This window comes from Equus przewalskii, chromosome 4 (genome assembly GCF_037783145.1).
Source record: "Equus przewalskii isolate Varuska chromosome 4, EquPr2, whole genome shotgun sequence".
NCBI classification, from domain to species: Eukaryota; Metazoa; Chordata; class Mammalia; order Perissodactyla; family Equidae; genus Equus; species Equus przewalskii.
The window spans coordinates 24767714-24788736 of record NC_091834.1 but is presented as its reverse complement, the minus strand read 5'-3'; the positions used below and the strand labels follow the sequence as shown (position 1 = coordinate 24788736).

At 42.5% G+C, this 21023-nt stretch overlaps 1 protein-coding gene across 2 annotated transcripts in view; it reads right to left on the bottom strand.

Annotated features, from left to right (window-relative positions):
• Positions 1-21023, bottom strand: part of EGFR (epidermal growth factor receptor) — a 199861-nt gene that overhangs the window by 10469 nt on the left and 168369 nt on the right. For both annotated transcript variants that reach the window (XM_070617275.1, XM_070617276.1), the window contains exons 22-25: positions 7413-7568; positions 6433-6508; positions 2975-3121; positions 1454-1551 (exon numbers count right to left, since the gene is read on the bottom strand). In XM_070617275.1, the coding sequence (XP_070473376.1) occupies positions 1454-1551; positions 2975-3121; positions 6433-6508; positions 7413-7568 (477 nt within the window). The remainder of the gene's footprint in view (positions 1-1453; positions 1552-2974; positions 3122-6432; positions 6509-7412; positions 7569-21023) is intronic.

Genomic DNA, 21023 nt, shown 5'->3' with positions numbered 1-21023 from the left:
CCCTGATTCTCTGATATATAGCTGCTTCCTCCCCTCCTCCTACCTGAAACTAAAATATTAAAAATTTCTTGATGTCTAAAAGCCCCAGAATGACTGCAAATAGCTTACAAGAGAAAAGAAAGGGATGAAGCAGCAGCATTTACTGAGTGTGTACTGTGCTGTTAGGTGCTGGGATATTGTGCTTTATAATGAGAAATATATATGTGGTCTTCATCCACTGTTCTGACCACGGAGATCCTAATACCCATGGAATTTCCTAAGTAATGAGAGCTATAAAGGTGTCTTTTGTTATGTTAACGACGTAACTTTAGGATCACACCTAAAGAAGAGGGCTGGCTGCCAGGGGAGCCAACCATGTGAGTAGAGGGCTGGAACTTTCAGTCCCGCCCCCCTGACCTCTGGGGAGGGAAGAGGAGCTGGAAGTTGAATCAATTGGCAATGGCCAATGGTTTACTCAATCATGACTATGTAACGAAGCCTCCATAAAAACCCAAAAGGACGGGGTTCGGAGAGCTTCTGGCTTGGTGAACAGGTGGAGATTCGGGGAGAGTGGCGCCTGGACAGAAGCTCTGCATCTTTTCCCCTTATCTTGCCCTATGCATCTCTTCCATCTGGCTGTTCCTGAATTATATCCTTTTATAATAAACCAGTAGTCTAGTGAGCAAACAGGTTTTCTGAGTTCTGAGAGCTGCTCTAGCAAATTAATTGAATTCAAGGAGGGGTTCATGGGAGCCTTCAATCCACTGCCAGTAGGTCAGAAGCACAGGTAACAACTTGGACTTGGGATTGGCATCTGAAGTTGAGGGGACAGTCTTGTGGGACTGAGCTCTTAACCTGTGGGATCTGACGCTATCTCCAGGTAGATAGCGTCAGAACTGAGTTGAATTTTAGAATACCCAGCTGGTGTCAAAGAAGCGATTGCTTGGTGATGTGGGGCCATCCGCCCACCCAACTACACATGCATGCATGCACACACACTGGATTTGCTAAGCAGACCTTTAGGTGCTATGCAATGTATTTTACATATAGTATTTTATTGAATCTTTAAGACAGCCCCATGGGCCTGGTTTTGTTAATCTAACGTGGTAAGTGGAGAGTTAGGATTTGAGGCCTACTTTGCCTGACGCCCAAGCCCTGCTTTTCTATCATACCTAGCTAAGGGTTTGGCTAGCTGAAATATGAATATGATACATGGAGTTGTGTGTGTGGGAGGCTGAGTTCAGCACTAGAGTTCAGATGGGGATGGTGAATGGAGTTGGGGGGCACCACAAATGAATTCCACTTGGTTCACAATTTGGCCTGTGCCTTAACCAAGGCTTGCTCTGATGCACTGAGGATTTAATGACGTGACTCGAGAGGCAGGAGGCTGTGTTGGTACATGATAGAGCACAGTGACATTTGATGCTCACTAGAAGGACTTTTCCCATTGGAAGTGCAGACTATGATCTGGTACCTGGATGACAAGGTAGCGCTGGGGGTCTCTGGCCATTTTGGAGAATTCAATGATCAACTCACGGAACTTTGGGCGACTATCTGCATCTATCATCCAGCCTGGGGAAGGAATGAGGAAAACCGGTACAATTAGAACCTTGAAAGAAATGACAAAGATGGCATTGCTTAAAGAAAGCATTTATGGTGAGATCCTTTTAGACAAACAATTGATGAAGAAACCTAATCTTTGGGATAGAATTTTCAGTCTTGGTAAACTAGCACTGATTACTTAATCAGAATGACAATAACATCCTGGAATTTTATGCACCTACTCTTCCTAGGGCCAGCAATCTGGTGCTGTCACCTTGGGTGATGTAACTGTTTTACTCTATGTGTCGCTATTTGTGAACTGTGCTGACTGTAGCGTGCCCTTGTGCCCAGGCTCTCAAAGCCCACACTTGACATTCAGTCTCATGCATATTCACTCAGCAGTCTTGGAAGATGGAAACTAGATTTAATTTAGGGAAATAGAAAGACTTTAAGAACCTTGGGGTCTGAGAACTCCACTCAAACACCCTGTTGCTTGCATCGTACTACATGCTCAGTATTCATGCATCAAGTGTGAGGGGGATATTTCAGAGCCTTCCTTAGGAGAATGCTTTTGCTAACCATGCTAGTGCATTTGATTATGCAGTGATGTGGGTGTGGATGAAACAAACTGGAGGAACAACTATTGACTGGAAATCCTCATGCCTCATGAGGGTTCCCATTTATTTTCTATCCAGCCGGATGTCAAGCTATTTTAGGCCAGACTGCTATGTGACCTTAGACAAATCATGTAACCTTTCTGGATTCCAGCTTCCTCAGCCCAGAGCAAGGAAGTTAAAATAGATGAACTCTGTGGTCTAAAGTTCAGAAAGGCATTAAATATTTACATTAACTTGGCTCAAGCGTACTCCCTATGCTACTTTCTTGTGTAAACTCTCAACACACAGGTAATGTCACCTTCAGAGCCTACTGAATTTGTGATTCTTACGGAATAGTACCGTCAATCAAGTGACACACTCTTGGATTGAAATGTTTACTTGCTACACTGCAGAAGACCTCATATAACTCCACTATTTAAGAGGTTTAAGTTAAAGCAGAAAGGTTGATTCTATTAGCCTCACGTGGTTACTCATTGTTAGGCATTTAAAGACATTCAGTCTTTCTGGTAAGAGGCTTTAAAATGTGGGGTGGCTTTTTCACTGAGAAACTCAGAGAATAGAATATTTTGGTGTAATGGCTTATGAAGGACTTCGATTTTATTTATTTGCTTGCTAACATGGGCAAATGTCAGGTCCATGCTCTATGAGTCAAGCAAGTGCTTCCTGAAGAACGTCTGAGCGGGGTTATTTACGGATGTTTCTGGACTTGAGTGCTTGCCGTAAAGAATGTGACAGTATTTCTTTAGGGAAGGGAAAGTCTCGATTGTTTGGCTAGGGCAACAGTGCCTTCCCAGGCACAGCAAGTGTGAGTGTGGATGGCCACAACAGTCACTCACACTTGACCATGATCATGTAGACATCGATGGTACATATGGGCGGCTGCGGGAGGCGCTCCCCTTTCTCCAGGATGGTTGAGATCTCACTTGCGGGAATTCCGTCATAAGGCTTGGACCCAAAGGTCATCAGTTCCCAAACGGTGACTCCTGAGAGGATGAAGTAGTCACTTTATGAGCTGATAATAATCATGACAAATTGTTATTAGTCATCATTGTTGATACTGTTTCTAATGTTTAAAAACCTATTGGGCAATTTGCTTGATTGCTGGAAGCCTCAGTTTACCTCTCTGTAAAATGGGATTATGTCAGTATCTGTCTCATAGGATGGTTGTGAGGATCAAATAAGATAATACAACTGAAATGTCCAGACAATGCCAGGCAAATAATAAGTGGCCAGTAAATGGCAGACTTTAGTAATAACAACAAAGACAGCACAACCACTCAAATAATCTAAGTATTATTATGCTACAGAGCAGGAGTTAAACACTCAGACATCTACTGTAAGTGAACTTGTGTCTATGGAAGTGGAAGGATGGAGATTACACATCAAGCTTATAAACTGTGTGTTTTTAAATAATAAAAACAATTAGAGACAGAAAAAGCCCTATCTTCTTTTTGATAAACATAAAAACTCCATACTTTTTGTTTCAAAATCAAGCAATCATCATGATTAAAAAAATCAAAGCAGCAGTAATTTTAGAATTGGTGTTTTTTCAGACTATTTCCAAGCTCTGATGGTCCTTCCATCTCCATGCCTCCTTTGATAGAATTCTCTGCTCTAGAAACATGCAAACGCCTTAGGGATCTTGTTCCCACCTGGACAGCGAAGGTGCCCTGTGGTGCCACTAGAGACGACCTCAGTGGAACAGAGCCTGGCTCCCCACACTACACAGGGAGAGATCAGAAACAGGAACCCAGCAGTTTCCTGTTCTCCAACTGGTCTGATGACCCATTTTCTTTAGAGTTGGCCTCTAGATACATATCACCACAGATCTGCTCGGATTTTCTAGGACCATTCCAAAACTGAATGACCTGAATTAATATATAGAATGCAAGGTTGGAAAATGAAGGAAAGCAACGGTCCAGGGGCAAGAAAATAGATTCTTCTATCCTTTCCCACCATATAATCAATATGGATTTGGTGAAAGAAAGAAAATATCATTTCCAGATCTATGAGGTCAATTAAGTCTCACCTAACTAGGTTTAAACAAGCAGAATGAATTTCCATGGGAAAGAAAGCTTTTCAGGTCTGGGAACAAATGGCCAAAGAGAGGGGAGTGTGTGTCCCTGGTTGTGGGTTATGAGTGGGACTGGAAGGTGGTATGAATTCTGTCTCTTTTCAACTCCTAAATGGAATACATAGGTACCCAATTTATTAAAATATTTTGCCTTGACTGGAGACTAGAAAGTGGAGTAAGAGGATATGTTTTTTAAACTAAAAATTCAGGTTCATGCATGGATGGACCTTGAGGGTATTATGTTAAATGAAATAAGCCAGATAGAGAAAGACGAACTCTGTATGCCTCCACTCATAGGTGGAAGTTAAACATAGACAAAGAGAACTGATTGGTGGTTACCAGGGGAACGGGGGGGTGAGGGGTGCGCACAAAGGGTGAAGGGGTGCACCTACAACATGACTAACAATAATGTACAACTGAAATTTCACATGGTTGTAAACTATCATAATCTTAACGAAAAGTTAAAAAAAAAATTCAGGTTCATGGTCTAAAATTCCAGTGTACTACCAGGGATAGCAGATTATAATCACTGACAACACAATCTCCACTGAAATGAAGAACACACGACCACTAGAGTGATGCTGACTTTCTGAGACTGGTTGTCAAAGGTATCAAGTAACTGAATTTAAGAAAGTTTTCATTTATTCAGCAAATGTGGACCAAGTCTGGGCTGTGAGTTGGCACACACTGGCTGGAGCACACAGGACAAGGGAGCCACATGATACTGGAAAGACAGGAGGAGTCAGACCGTTCATGACCTTATTGATCATAGTTAGGAGTTCAGATTTCATTTGGAACATATTTGGAAAACCAAAGAAGGATGTTAAGCAGAGAAGTAAAAGTCTAATAGAGTAAAAAAATATATTTCATCTGTGTCTGGAGAATAGATGAGAGTGTGCAAAACAGGAAGAAAGACCTATTAGGAGCTCTTGCTGTGGGTCAATGAGGGAGAGAGGTGGCTTGGGCTAGGGTGGTGACAATGGAGATGACACTGGGCAGGATCCAGAAGTGGGAAAAGATGCATTTCTTTCCATCCCTCATGGGGAGCAGACATAGCTTGAAAATGACTGAAAATAAAAAGGCATCAGAATAGCTTTATTTCCTTATCTAGTTCATCATTTGCAGGCAGCTCCACTCAGAGGTACATACAAAACTTCCCTTATTCAGAAAGATCTCTCTGTACAGCTTTCACTCTAATAGAAGAGACAGACAAAGACCCATGAAGTTAAAAACAATACCTCTGGAATATTAGGAAGTTAATAATGCTATAAAAGAAAATTAAATGGATGATATCCTGAATGATTTTGTTTTGTGATAATGACTAAATTCCTCTAGGAAATTCCCGTCAATATTGCTCTCCCCAAATACACATTTCTATGGAGGTGGGGATAGGCTGATAATTCACAAATAAATGTAGCAGATAAGGTGTTCTGCAGGCTTTCAGCAGATTGCTGAGTGACATGTGAAGACTGAGGGTGATAATACAGGTGAAACTGCCTAGCATGGCAGTCATTGATAATGTGTTAGTGACACTTTCTCAAACAGTGAAGCCCTTGTAGGCTCAGGAAATCCTTTGTATAAAGGCAATGAAGCAAAAATGTGAAAGGCATGTTTGAGAAGACGGAAATACCTGAGGACGGAGGACAGGCCTGTGCAGTGAGGGCGAAATGGACAATCGGATCCTGATGAAATGGTCCTCACTAGAACTGGAAGCAATAACTATTTCCCTATTCTTATTTTCTTCCCACAGACACATCCTCACAGCGCATTTTTGTCAAGCCATTCTCTCCGACACACAAAGACCACCATTCACTACATGAAATAATAGCCACTGAATCAGTCCATCATAAAACCTCATTTCTCTACCACGAAACTCTTCCCCATGAAGCCTGATTTGTCATCTCCCTTTGGGTCACTTTAAATTCATGGCAAGAGGTCAATCCTGGTTTGATTTCACAGCTAAAGACATTTCCTAAGTTCAAGTTCCCTCTCCCTCCTGTTACCTTCTCTTGACAAGTTCACTGATATCTCCAGCGACATTTATATGGTAGACTAAATTTCCTTCGTCATGTTTTTTTAGCATAATAGATAGCAACTATTACATTATCACTGTCTCAGAAGAAAAATACTAGAATGACAGAGCATATAATGTAAATCAACAAACAATACAAGCCAATTTAGCCTCAGTACAAATTCATTTGCATCAGGATTTTGACTCACCATAGCTCCAGACATCACTTTGGTGGGTATAAATTCGGTGCAAAATTGATTCTAAAGCCATCCACTTGATAGGTACCTTAGGATAATGAGAGATAAAGTAATAAGACAACTATTAGCTTCCCTCTGTTGACAAAATTAAATCATGTTGGTACAAATTACAAGTGACAAACGTGGGGAAGCCAAGCCCTCCCACCAGATCCCCCAAGCCCAGTGCTCCTCCCCAGCAGGAGGAGCAGGTTTTAAATCTGGCAAAGAACAGCACTGTTCTCTTAGGCCCCAGGGCTGGTTTCATTTACATCACAGCTGAGGACCTCTGGTCTGTGGGCTGTTCTGGTGAGCTGGGTGCCCTGTGGTCCTATCCACCCTGTGTCTGTGGGTGTTTGCAGGGGCCACTGCTTGGAGCCATGCAGGCCACAGTGAAACTTAAGTGGGGTGTAGCAGATCCAGACCATTCCGGAGCACCTAACAGGAGACCTGCCCTCCTCACTGCTGGGAGAGAGTCCCCTGGAGAAGCCCCAAGCCTGCCTGAGAGGAGGGAGCCAGTGCCAAGCATGAGTTCCAGACCCTTGGGAGCTCTTGAAACAACATGGGGAGCTATCCCTATTTCTGAGATGTCCTCAACAGCAGTGTGCCACCAAATTAGCTGTGGCATTTCCCAGCTGTTCTTCTGAAGGGTGCTTTATCCTGGAGGGGGAGGTTGAAACCTAACCTTGGCTAACCATCACTGTCACCTGGAGATGGAGCTGAACTCATATTTACTGCCTTTGGCCTCTGGACACATCAGAAACATCTTTACTCACTCTCCCAGCAAATCCTGCTCCCAAAGCAGTTTCAGCTTGCACTGCCAGAGGAAGACACTGGCTAGAACCAGGTGTTGGTGGCAGCTGCTGTGACTTCACTCAAAATGTCCTGAGATTGCCCCCACATCAGTTAGTCTGCTGGCAGGAAAATGTTTTCCTGTCTACAAGCCAACTCCTTACTTTGCCTCCTTCTGCGTGGTATTCTTTTTCCTCCGCACCAAGCAGTTTGGCCAGCCCAAAATCTGTGATCTTGACATGCTGTGGTGTTTTCACCAGGACGTTCCTGGCTGCCAGGTCACGGTGCACCAAGCGCCGGTCTTCCAGGTAGTTCATGCCCTGAAACGTGAGGCCATGCAGTGAGGGAATGGGATGGTTGGCAGAAGCCCCTGGAGAGCTCAATGGAGAGGGCAAGCCCTACGGTGCGCCAGGGAAGCTTGTGCCCACGTGCAGGGATTTGATGTCATGTTCCCACCAGACTCTGAGCTTCTCCTTGTCAGGGACTATGAGCCCACCTGTGTACCTACCTTGATGGACACAGTCACTTGCACCTTGTAAACATTAGTTAACTATCTACTGAACGGATGAAAGGCAAATAAATGAAGACAGAACCAGCTGCTGATTTATTAACTTTTCTCCATCCAGTTACTCAAGTTTCAAACCCAGATGAACTAAGCAGAAGAGAGTGACAGAGCAAGAGCTCTGCCCTAAGGCTGAGGCCTGGCCCAAACTTTACTCTGGAACTTGTCCACTGTGCCCCCTGCTGGGTCTTTCCTTCTCTGCACTTAGTTAATGGGTAAAGTGGGGAGGGTTACTTGCCTCCCCAGGCTGGAGCAGAGCAATGCTTCTCAGTGTTGTGAAGCCACACTCTCATGCTTTCCTGGACTATCTTACAGGATTCACTTGCAATGAAGATGGTAATTGTCCATTTTTATTTTCTCTTGCTTTCTTTTTAATTGAAATCATGTGGGTACTGAATTTGTTTTTACAAGGAGCCACTCCACATGATCTCTCTGGCTGTCTCCATAATTCTGTTGTAATCAGAATCACTACTCTAAGAGAAAGAAAGAAACGATATTTGAAAAGCACCTAGCACAGTGCCAGACTCATAGTGAATTTCCAGAAATATTATCCCCAACTCCAGTCCTTGCCCAAAGCCTTCTTGGTGTCTTTGTCATGTGCACTTCCTCCCTGCTGGCAGGCAAGGGTCACTTCTGGCCTCTACTCCTCCTCATTTGATGTCTGCCTAGCTGAGCCAAGCTCCCTTGGACCCCATCAAGCTTCAACCTATTGACGTGAGCTTGGCAGTCCTCACCTCTGTGCAGGGCCAGACTGGCAGGCAGGAGAAGCTGGGGGGCGGGAGAAGGGCATCAGATTCTGTAGACATCTGATACTGTTTGTACCACATCCTCTCCCACCTACTCACAAATGCACCCCTCCTCTCTCAAGCCAGGAGAGGTAACCATATTTCCAATTTCCTTCACAGCTGACACTCATGAGCTCTCCAGCAAAGAGCAGGCACCAGGGAAGTGCTTATTGAAATGCACAAAATGGAAACAAATGGGTTTAACCCACCCGGCTTTACCCTCTAGCTTTTTTGTAGTTGTGCAGAGATCTCTGTTCTGTGCAACTGCAGGAAGGAGCTGTAGAAAATGATGGATCCCAAATTTTCTGGCAAATTCTTTGCTTCCTTTTGCATAGATATTAGCTGAAAATTATTAGTTGGCTTGTCATATCAGAGTAAAATTTTAAAATTTTTCTTTCTGGAGCAAAACTAGCCAGCATAGGAAAGTAAGATCTTATAAAGACACTGACAAGAATTAGCCTTCAAGGTCTGTTTTTCACAGGGGGCTCCTTTCATCAATGTCAGTCTCCCTGTGATTCCTGGGACCATGACTTTTCTGTGCTTGGTCCCCCGTCTCTTATAAAAGATCAAGACCTCGATTTATTGACTATGATGTACTCTCATCCCTTCAGAAAGGGTTAATTATGCTTGGCCTCTTGCCTGGTTGGATCCACCATCTGCATTCCAGGCTGTATTAGCTCATTGTTCTCTCCTTTCTTTCTCTCTCCATCCTTCTCTCTCCCTCTCTCTCTCTCTGTATTTCTCTCTTACCCTTGCTTTCTCTCTTTCCTGCCACCCTCTATCTCTTTCATTCATTGCTTCATCACACATTTCCTAAAGACTGCCTCTCTGATAGGTGTTGTGTAGGTGTTTCACATACATAGAGTAATACACTTAAGTCCCTACACACAGGAACTAGTCAACCTCTCCCTTTATTTAAAATTCCTGTTGTTTGTGAGTTCATTAAACCCACAAGGAGGACTTCAGAGGGCATTTCCAGCTTCATTTAACCACCATCACTAACTTTCATTTTGCCTCTATAAATGCCTAAAAGAGAATCTGGTACACTGAACCCATTTTTACAAAAGTTTGTTGAAGAATGAATGAAGGAATGAATGAATGACAGTAGCAACTGACAGTTCTGAGCACTGATGATGTGCCAGGCATTTCAAACACATCTGTTTAGAAGCCTCTTTTGGTGCTGGCAGTCCTGGCAGCCACAAGACTGCCTTGAGAGCCAACCCTGAGGGTCCAGAGTCTGGGATGATGCTTCACAGACCAAGTCCTCCGAGTGCCATCGGGACTCTGTCCTTAATTTCCTGCTGGGACCTCCAAGTGAAACTCGCCTGTTGGCCCAAAGGCTGCTTGGGATGCCAAAAAACCCCCCAAAAACCCAACACCCCAGCACCTTGGCCCTGTGCTGCTAAGTTCATGTTGTCGTGTAAATCTAATAAATTGAACTGAACTCAACCCGCAACCCACTTCCCATACCCCTAGGATCTTTAAAGGATCAAAGCAACTGGAATAAACTGCGATGTTTTCTCAGAACATCAGTCTTCAGAGATGGCTTGGGAAAGCAGAGGAAAGAGCGGTTTACATATTCCGGAACACACAGCTAATCAGCCAGAGGGGTTTAAATCAGAGATAATTTGGGGACAAAGAGATTAGACCATTTGAATTTAGATAAGACTCTATTCATCAGTCTCTGTCTCACACTATAGACGCAGTTTGAAAGGCCATCTCAGTGCCCAGCAGAGTTATATTTTAACCAGTCACCAAAGATAAGAGCAGTGATTTTGCTCATGAACTCTCAGAATCTAAATAGAGACACCACAGGGAGCAATATCAGCATAAGCCTCAGTGTAGCCTCTTGGAAAACTCATTTCCTGATTCTTCTCTGAGATCCTCACTTTAAATTAATTTAATGTATTTACTTTTGCTAATTACTACAGGACAGCTAGGATGAATTTTTGAAATACTGAGGTTAAATGGGAGTTTGAAGAGCCAATCTGGAACCTCAGTGTACAAAAGGAGAACAGGGGATATGCTTCCCAGGGATTGTAAAGATTTTTCTGGCACAACACCGACGGAAGAAGAAAGGACTGAGGGTGGTCGGGTTGACATTTACGGGCTCTGTTTTCCCAGGGGCTGCAACATGCTACAACTCTTGGGAGGAGTCCAGAGTGAGAGGCGGCAATGGGCTCCATTTCTATTCTATTTTATAAACCACCACATGGAGAAGTCCGGGTGAGTGCTGACTTAGTGAACACAGAAGTGGCAGAAAGTAGGAAGTGGACAGATTGGCAGATGGTTTTGACAGAGTAAAGTCAATGGCATGGGTTACCCACTATTAAGGCCCTGCCCTCAGAAGAGGCAAGAAATTATCTGGATTTCCTATTTGCAGACAGAGATTGTGTAGCACCAACATCCTACTGTGCAGGGGCAGAGGACAGCTAGGCTCACTGGCTATGGGTTCCACCCTGAGCTGTGATATTGAGTCCTGGTGAAGAGCACGCACTTTGGAGCACAGTTGCCTGGGGTCAAATCCTGATTTTGCTACTTACTAGCTTGAGACCTTGTTACTTAAACACCCGTGCCTCAGTTTCCCTATGTGTAAAATGGGCTAACCAGAGGTTAAATGAGTTAACCCACACAGAGCACTTAGATGGTGCCCAGCAAGAGTCCTGCCTAGGGACTGAGACATTGGTGTGGGCCATTGTTCTGACCTGGTCCAGGTGTGCTGACACAGACCCCAGTGGGCGCCACTGAAGTTCTTCCCTTGGCCTGTTTTCCCAGGGGTCTGCCATACCCACAAGAGCACAGATTTAATCCAGTTCAGCCAGGGCAGGCAGCCCATCCTAGGGACCAGCCCCACCCAATAGCAAGCCCTCAGGATACTTTTCAGCCTGCAATGACTGGGTGCCTTGATCCTCTACAGGCAGGAGAGTGTGTCCACCTCTGTGGGGCAGGGCCTGTGTGAGGACCAGGTGAACTGTGGGGGGCATTGGTGGAGAGGTGGGGGCCTCTGCAGTGTGGCATCAGGGTACGCTCCAGGGGGTTGAGAAGTGTGCATGGACCAGGACAATGTTGACAGTGTGTGTGGCCCTGTGGGGAGTGAGGCTTATCAGTGGCAGAAGACCTGTGCTTCACAATAGCCGTAAAAAGGATCAGCCCCACCTTCCAAAGCCTGAAACAATTGAGTGCTCCCGTGCCTGCGGCCAGTGCCATTCAGCTGCACTCCTAAGAGAGGTGACCATAGCCTTGTAGGCCTGAGGCCTATCACAACTCTAGGCCCCTAAGCCTAGCAACCAGCTACACTGGGTACCACCCAGTAAAGAGGAAAACTGCAATAGGAGTGTGCTGATAGACTTTGTAGCCAACAGTGCTGAGGCTGCCCAAACCAGATTTACAAACAGCTGGCCAGGGAAGGAAAGACTAGACTCCCTGGGTCCCTGCAGGAAGAGCAACCCTGCCACAGCAGAAGGGACACAAGTAGCCTACAAAGGGGTCAATCCTGGATCATTTGGTCTGGTGATAAGAGGGAAGCATACTGCTGGGCCTCATAAGGCATCTCATACATAAGGCCACTTCTCCAGGATCAGGAGACATAGCAGACTCACCTAATACATAGAAATAAGCACAGAGAAAGAGGTATAATGAGGAGACAAAGGAACAATTTCCAAGCAAGGGAACAGGACAAAACCCCAGAAAAAGGACTAAATGAAACAGAAAGAAGTAACGTACTCAACAAAGAGTTCAAACAAAATATCATAAGGATGTTCACAGATATTGGGAGAAGACTGGATGACCACAGTCAGCTCATCAGCAAAGAACTGGAAAATAGAAAAAGGAACCAATCAGAAATAAAGAATACAATACTGGAAATGAAAAATTCACTAGAGGGACTCAATAGCAGAGTAGAGGATGCAGAAGAATGGATCAGTGAGCTAGATGAAAGAATACAGGAAATCACCCAAGCTTAACAGAAAAAAGAAAAAAAGAATTAGACAGAATGAGAACAGTCTAAGGGAACTCTGGGACAATATCAAGCATGCTAACATTCAGATTATAGGTGTCCCAAAAGGAGAAGAGAGAGACAAAGGGGCAGAAAATTTATTTGAGGAAATAATAGATGAAAATTTTCCTAACCTAAGGAAGGAAACAGATATCCAAGTACAGGAAGCACAGAGAGCTCCAAACAAGATAAGCCCAAAGAGGTCCACACCAAGACATATTATAATTAAAATGTCCAAAATAAAAGATAAAGTGAGAATCCTAAAAGCAGCAAGAGAAAGGCCACAAGTGACATATAAAGGGAAGCCCATCAGGCTATCAGCAGACTTCACAGCCGAGACCCTACAGGTGAGAAGAGACGGGCACAACATATTTAAAGTACTCAAAGGAAAAAACCTACAGCCAAGAAGACTCTATCCATCAAGGCTGTCATTCAGAATGGAAGGAGAAATAAAGAGCTTCCCAGACAAGCAAAAAATAAAGGAGTTTATCACCAAGAAACCAGTTCTACAAGAAATGCTGAAGGGACTTATTTAAGTGGGAGAGCAATGACCACAAATAGAGATAAAAAAAATTATAAAAAAACCAGGCAATAAAATCTCTTGCAAAGGTAAAAATATAGTAAAGGTAGCAGATCAACTACCTATGAAGAGAATATGAAGGTTAAAAGACAAATATACTAAAATCACCTATTTCAATGAGAAGAGGGTAATGGATAGACACACACTAAACAACAGACAATATACGATTTCAAAAACATAAAATGTGGGAGGAGGGGAGTGAAAAAGTGGAGCTTTTAGAAAAAGGTCAAGCTAAAGAGTTTATCAACTCGATATAGACTGTTATATACACAGAATATTAAATAGAATCCTCACGGTAATCACAAATCAGAAACCTGTAAGTAAGCAAAAAAGTAAGACAAAAGAAACCAAACATATTACTAAACAAAGTCATCAAACCACAAGGGAAGAGAGCAAGAGAAAAAGAAAGGAACAGAGAACAAGTACTAAAACACCCAGAAAAAAAAAGTAACAACATGGCAACAAATACATATTTATCACTAGCTACTTTAAACGTCAATGGACTAAATGCTCCAATCAAACGCCATAGGGTGGCCAATTGGATAAAAAAACAAGACCCATGTATATGCTGCATACAAGAGACACACTTCAGACCTAAAGACATTCACCAACTGAAAGTGAAAGGATGGAAAAAGATATTCCATGAAAACGGCAAAGAAAAGAAGGCAGGGGTAGCAGTACTTAAATCAGACAAAATAGACTTTAAAACAAAAACTGTAACAAGAGACAAAGAAGGGTACTACATAATGATAAAGGGACAATCCTACGAGAAAATATAACACTTGTAAATATCTATGCACCCAATATAGGAGCACCTAAATATATAAAGCAACTATTAACAGACATAAAAGGAGAAATAGACAGTAACAATAATAGTAGGGGACTTTAACATTCAACTTACACCAATGGATACATCATCCAAACAGAACATCAATAAGGAGACACTGACCTTAAATGACACATTTGACCAGATGGACTTAGCAGATAAATATAGAACACGTCATCCAAAAACCACACAATATGCATTCTTTTCAAATGCACATGGAACATTCTCCAGGATTGATCACATACTGGGCCACAAAACAAGTCTCAATAAATTTGAGAAGATCAAAATAATACCACACATCTTTTCTGACCACAAAGGTACGAGAGTAGAAGTCAACTACAGGAAGAAAACAAGAAAAGCCACAAAAATGTCAAGATTAAACAAAATGCTATTGAATAATGATTGGGTCAATGATCAAAGGAGAAATAAAAAAATTCCTGGAGACAAATGAAAATGAAAATACGACACACCAAAATCTGTGGGATACAGCAAAAGTGGTTCTACAAGGGAAGTAAGGAGATCAAAACAGCAATCAAATACCTCCCAAAAAATAAAAGTCCAGGACCAGATGGCTTGCCTGGTGAATTCTACAAAACATTCAAAGAAGACTTAATACCCATCCTTCTCAAACTCTTCCAAAAGATTGAAGAGGAGGGGAGGCTTCCTAACTCATTCTATGAAGCCAACATTATCCTGATACCAAAACCAGACAACGACAACACAAAAAAGAAAATTACAGGCCAATATCACTGATGAATATCGATGCAAAAATCCTCAACAAAATACTAGCAAATCGAATACAATACATTAAAAAGATCATACCTCATCATCAAGTGGGTTTCATTCCAGGGATGGAGGGATGGTTCAACATGCACAAATCTATCAACGTGATACACCACATTAATAAAATGAAGAATAAAAATCACAGGGGCTGGCCCCGTGGCCGAGTGGTTAAGTTTGCGTGCTCCGCTGCAGGCGGCCCAGTGTTTCGTTAGTTCGAATCCTGGGCGCGGACATGGCACTGCTCATCAGACCACGCTGAGGCAGCGTCCCACATGCCACAACTAGAAGAACCCACAACGAAGAATACACAACTATGTACCGGGGGGCTTTGGGGATAAAAAGGAAAAATAAAATCTTAAAAAAAAAAGAACAAAAATCACATGATCATCTCAATAGATGCAGAGAAAGCATTTGACAAGATACAGCATCCATTTATGATAAAAACTCTAAATAAAATGGGAATAGAAGGAAAATACCTCAACATAATAAACGCCATATATGACAAACCCACAGTAAATATCATTCTCAACAGAGGAAAACTGAAAGCTATCCCTCTAAGAACAGGAATCAGACAAGGATGCCCACTGTCACCACTCTTATTTAACATAGTATTAGAAGTTCTAGCCAGAGCAATCAGGAAAGAAAAAGAAATAAAAATGATCCACATTGGAAAAGAAGAAGTGAAACTGTCATTCTCTGCAGACAACATGATTTTATAACTAGAAAACCCTAAAGAATCCACTAAAAAACTTTTAGAAACAATAAAGGAATACAGTTAAGTCACGGGATACAAATCAACGTACAAAAATCAGTTGCGTTTCTATATACTAACAACCAAGTAGCAGAAAGAGAAATTAAGAATACAATCCCATTTACAATTGCAATAAAAAGAATAAAATACCTAAGAATAAACTTAACCCAAGAGGTGAAAGATCTGTACACCACACACTATAAAACACTGTTGAAAGAAATCGAAGAAGACACAAAGAAATGGAAAGATATTCTGTGCTCTTGGATTGGAAGAATTAACATCGTTAAAATGTCCATACTTCCTAAAGCAATCTATAGATTCAACGCAATCCCTATCAAAGTTCCAACAATATTTTTCACAGAAATAGAACAAAGAATCCTAAAATTTATATGGAACAACAAAAGACCCTGAATAACCAAAGGATTCCTGAGAAAAAAGAACAAAGCTGGAGGTATCACATTCCCTGATTTCAAAATATGCTACAAAGCCACAGTAACCAAAACAGCATAGTACTGGCACAAAAACAGACAGATCAATGGAACAGAATAGAGAGCCCAGAAATAAGTCCACACATATGGAGAGCTAATATTCGACAAGGGAGCCAAGAGCATATGATGGAGAAAGGAGAGTCTCTTCAATAACTGGTGTTGGGAAAACTGGACAGCCACATGCAAAAGCATGAAACTAGACCATTCCCTTACACCATGCACAAAAATCAACTCAAAATGGATTAAAGACTTGAATGTAAGACCCGAAACTATGAGACATCTAGAAGAAAACAGTACGCTCTTTGACATTGGTCTTAGCAGCATATTTTCAAGTCCCATGTCTGACCGGGCAAGGGAAACAAAAAAAACGAACAAATGGGACTAGATCAAACTAAAAAGCTTCTGCACAGCAAAGGAAACCATCACCAAATCGAAGACAACCTAATAATTGGGAGAAGATATTTTCAAACCATATATGAGATGAGGGATTAATATCCAAAATATACAAAGAACTCATACATTTCAACAAGAAAAAAACCAACAACCCAGTTAAAAAATGGGCAAAAGATCTGAACAGAGATTTCTCGAAAGAAGATATACGGATGGCCAACACGCATATGATGCTCAACATCATTAGCTATCAGGGAAATGCAAATCAAAACTACAATGAGGTATCACCTCACTCTGGTCAGAATGGCTATAATTAACAAGACAGGAAAGAACAAATGTTGGAGAGGATGTGGAGAGAAGGGAACCCTTGTACACTGCCGGTGGGAGTGCAAACTGGTGCAGCCACTTCGGAAAGCAGTATGGAGTGTCCTCAGAAAATTAGGAATAGATCTACCATATGATCCAGCTATCCCACTGCTGGGTATTTATCCAAAGAACTTGAAAACGCAAAGGCATAAAGACACATGTACACCTATGTTCATCGCAGCATTATTCACAATAGCCAAGACTTGGAAGCAACCTAGGTGCCCATCAACGGACAAATGGATAAAGAAGATGTGGTGTTTATACACAATGGAATAATACTCAGCTATAAGAAATTATGAAATCCGGCCATTTGTGACAACATGGATGGACCTTGAGGGTATTAGCTGAGTGAAATTAGTCAGAGGGAGAAAGTCAAATACCGTATGATTTCACTCCTAAGTAGAAGATAAAAACAACGAGAAACAAACACATAGAATGGAGATTGGATTTGTGGTTACCATAGGGGAAGGGGCGGGGAGGGCAAAGGGGGTGATTAGGCTCACATGTGAGGGGATGGACTATAATTAGTTTTTGGGTGGTAAACATGATGTAATCTACATAGAATTCGAAATTATTATGATGTACATCTAAAAGCTATATAATGTTATATCTAACGTTACTGCAATTAAAAAAATAAAAAGAAAAAAAAGAAAAAAAAGAAAAGACTAAAAAGTAACCTTGCCGTGGCAATCACCAAAAAAAAAAAAAAAGAGTCCTCCGTAGGTGCCGGTGATTGTCATCATTTCCTCCTAAATGCTAAATCCCTCCTTTCTTCTCTGTCCCTTTTGCCATGACCTTGAATCAGGCCATCCCATGCCTTGTTTAGACTACTGTTAACACTTCCCAAAAAAGTCTGATCATGAATAAATTTCTAAGTGGTGCCCTTTGCTTTTGAGATGCAGCCATCTCCTTGGCTGGGCTTGCAGAGCCCTGCGGGGTCTCCCCTCTACCTCCCCGGCCTAGGCTCCTTGCTGCTGCCCTCACTCTTCGGTGGCCCTTAGGCATTTCTTGGCCACAGCCTACTCTGGGCTCTCACTCCAGTGCGTTGGCCACCTCTTACTTTGTGTCACCCCTCAGATGGCCCACTAGGACAGGGTTGGGCCTGTCACTCACAGCCACAGCCCAGGGTTCCTGAAGGTAAGGGACAGGCTGGCTTGCCCACTGCTGTCTTCCCAGTACCCTGCACTTGACTGACAGACTTAGCCCACTTTGCTGGTCCCCGTGTGACTTTCCCTGCAGCCTTCGGGAGCCTGGTCCTCCTCGCCTGTAGCTCTCCTGCTCTGACCCACTCATTTCCTGCTGCACTGTTAGCTCGGTATGGATCTGTTTCCCCTACTAGTTTTGTAAGTTTGGGAATACAAGAAATGTTGTCTTATATTTCACAGGATACATAACACTGGCAGATAAACACTCAAGAAATAACCCATGAAATGTCTAAAAGTTGATGAATATGCTATAAAAGCATAGCAAATTTTGGCTTTTTAATGACATACTGTAAAATGATCATTTAGGCTGATAAAGTTCAATGGTGATCTTTAGTGGAACAATGCAAGAATAAAATAAAAAAATAATCCAAATTGCTAAAATATCTGGTAATTGGATCTGCCGTTGGCTCTGTCACCTGTCCACTGTCTTGTTGCCTTGGTATTTACAGAAGTGTCTGCTTTGAAGGTGAGTAGCTCTCAGAAGTCATCCTCTCTGGCCCCTGTGGATGGGAGTTGGGGGCCGGAGCTGAATCACTACCCTGGGGCAGCACAGTTAGTGGGGTGGTGGCTGTCCCTCGGACCTCACCTTCATGAATCCTGACCTGGAACAGAAAAGCCATGGGGATGAGAGAACTGACTTGGGCAGTGAAGGCTGGAGGCCAGCTGGGACCTACACAGGAAGTTATGCACTTGAAGCTCACAGAAGAGCCAGTGTCTTCTCTCCGCAGCAGCCTACTTAGACTAATGCACCGCAGCTCCTTTTCTAGTTCCTCATCCAGCATGATTTTCACTCTCTCACATGCCTGCTCATCTATTATGAGTACACGAACATTTGTCAACATGGGTCTCATGACATGGCACCAAGAACTAATACAAGTGGCCTGGAATGTTCTACATCACAGTGGAGTGATAGGTTCCCTATCCCTCACCTGGACATGATAACCCAAGGACGGCTCAGCTGGTCTCATCTCCTCTCCTTTTAGCTGCTCACGTGCACTGATAATTCTTATTAGTGCGTCAATAATGAAAACACCTGGGGCTTTTTCAAATGAACTTAGACTAAACTATGTATCCTGCGTACTTGAAAAATGGATCTTTTGAACCAAAATTTTTTTGAAGTTTGTCATTATTTTTCTCTTACAGATTGAACTAAGCACAGTTTGGTGCTTATAAATTTGTGGTCAGAGAATGATGCCCATAAATCAGTTTCTTTCTGGGATCCTCTCCCTCCTCTTGCCAGCTATCTTTAAATCTCACCAGGGCCTGGTCTCAAGGACTTTAAACTTATATTATTTACCTAAAAACTCAATTCTGTGAGATCTTAATCTGGGTTAGGTGATAAGAAAGCTCTGTTGTCCAAAAAAGTTTGGGAAAATGTTAGATTAATCACAGTCTAGACAGCTTCATTTATTGTAGGACTTTGCAATAACATGCACTGTGAGCGCTGAGGGGAGGAGCGTGACACAGTAGCAATGTTTTCCAAACTGAATTGATGATAGCATCTTTTGGATTCGAACATTTTATGACATTATTGTGCCATCTAATATATTTGAGGTTTCACTAGCTGGCTTATGTAGCCAGAAAGAGTGGATATGCTATCTGAAGCAACTAAATTATGCCCAGGGAGTGAGACCCATCTCTGACCCTGCAAAGCAGGAATTTAGGAAGTGATGATCTTGATCTTTCTGATTGGTACGTAGATGACGTCTCCACAGCTCCTGAGTCCTGAGAACAGAATCCATTTTCACAGCGTATGTTAAGGCGGTGGTGTGGCTCTCTTCTGTTCTCCCCATCCCAGCCTGATTTCTTTCCTAGGCTACCTATATATGTTTTTTTCTTTTTCCTTTTGCTTGGGTGATATAATTTTGTTTGCCATCTTAGCACTTTAGCCAGGACAATAAACTTGCATAACAGTGGCCAGCTTTCCATCAATATTTAGCAAACTTCCCAAGAGAGTCCATGCATTTGTGAACAATGCAGGACATTCATAAATCAATAAATCTCACTTTGAAAATGCCAGGAGTTTAGTGTCTGGTCAGCCACTAAGTGTTTCTGCATAGTTTCATTTCTAACTTTTAAAAAGGAAATTGTTTAATACTTAGATAAATAGTCACTAGCCCAAGAACAAATTTCTCTCTTTACAATTGAGAAAACCATTATTTTCCTTTCCCTCTAGGGATAGACACTCCATCACTATAGCTATTCAAAAGCAGCTATTCAACTACAGTGGAACAAGGTTTCTTTTGTGAATTAGAAAGCAAAGCTATCACAGACAAGCTCACAGCCACAATGTAGAAGGACTTCAAATCAAAGTAAGGCTAAACCAAGTACAACAGGCAGGACAGTAGATTTAAGTAACAGGTTGAAACTGGGAGTAATATTAGATAGAGACTATCCTGGAAGACTTTCAGGTCCTGGAAACTCAATTCAGAAACTTTGGTAACTCATACTTAAACAGGGCGCAGGTGAAGCTGAATTCTTGCGGTGGGAACTGTCTCTTTTAGGTTTTTGTATTTTTTTATCATGCTTGTAGAAGGCTGATTTTGGGGGTCAAATAAACTTCCACAGTGCAGACACCAGTGGTCAGGCAGACTTGAATGTAAGATTGCAAGAGAGAGAGAGAAAAAGCTCAGGAACAAGAGAAGAGCCAGAAACAGGAGAGGCTTAGATTTTAGTCATTAATCTAACGTAATTCAGCCAAAATGTGCGGAAAGAAGCAGAGGAAGGAAACATTTAGTGAGCACCGGCTGTGTGCTGGGACCTCTGGTAGGGAGCTTCATGAAGGCTGACTGGTGTCGTCCTCACTACCTGGGAAGACAGATGGCAGAATCCCCTTTATAGCCAAAGAGACTAGGTGCAAAACGATTTAGCAACTTGCCTGAGGTCACATGGCTAATTAATGCCAGAATCGAGATTTCAATCTGTAGTCCACTGGAGTCATAAGCCCAGTTCTGTTCTGGGCAAAACTTACTGAGGCTATGTGCCCCTTTACACGAAAAGTCACTTTTGTGGGGCTGCAAATTGACCCGAGATAATTAGAGAAGA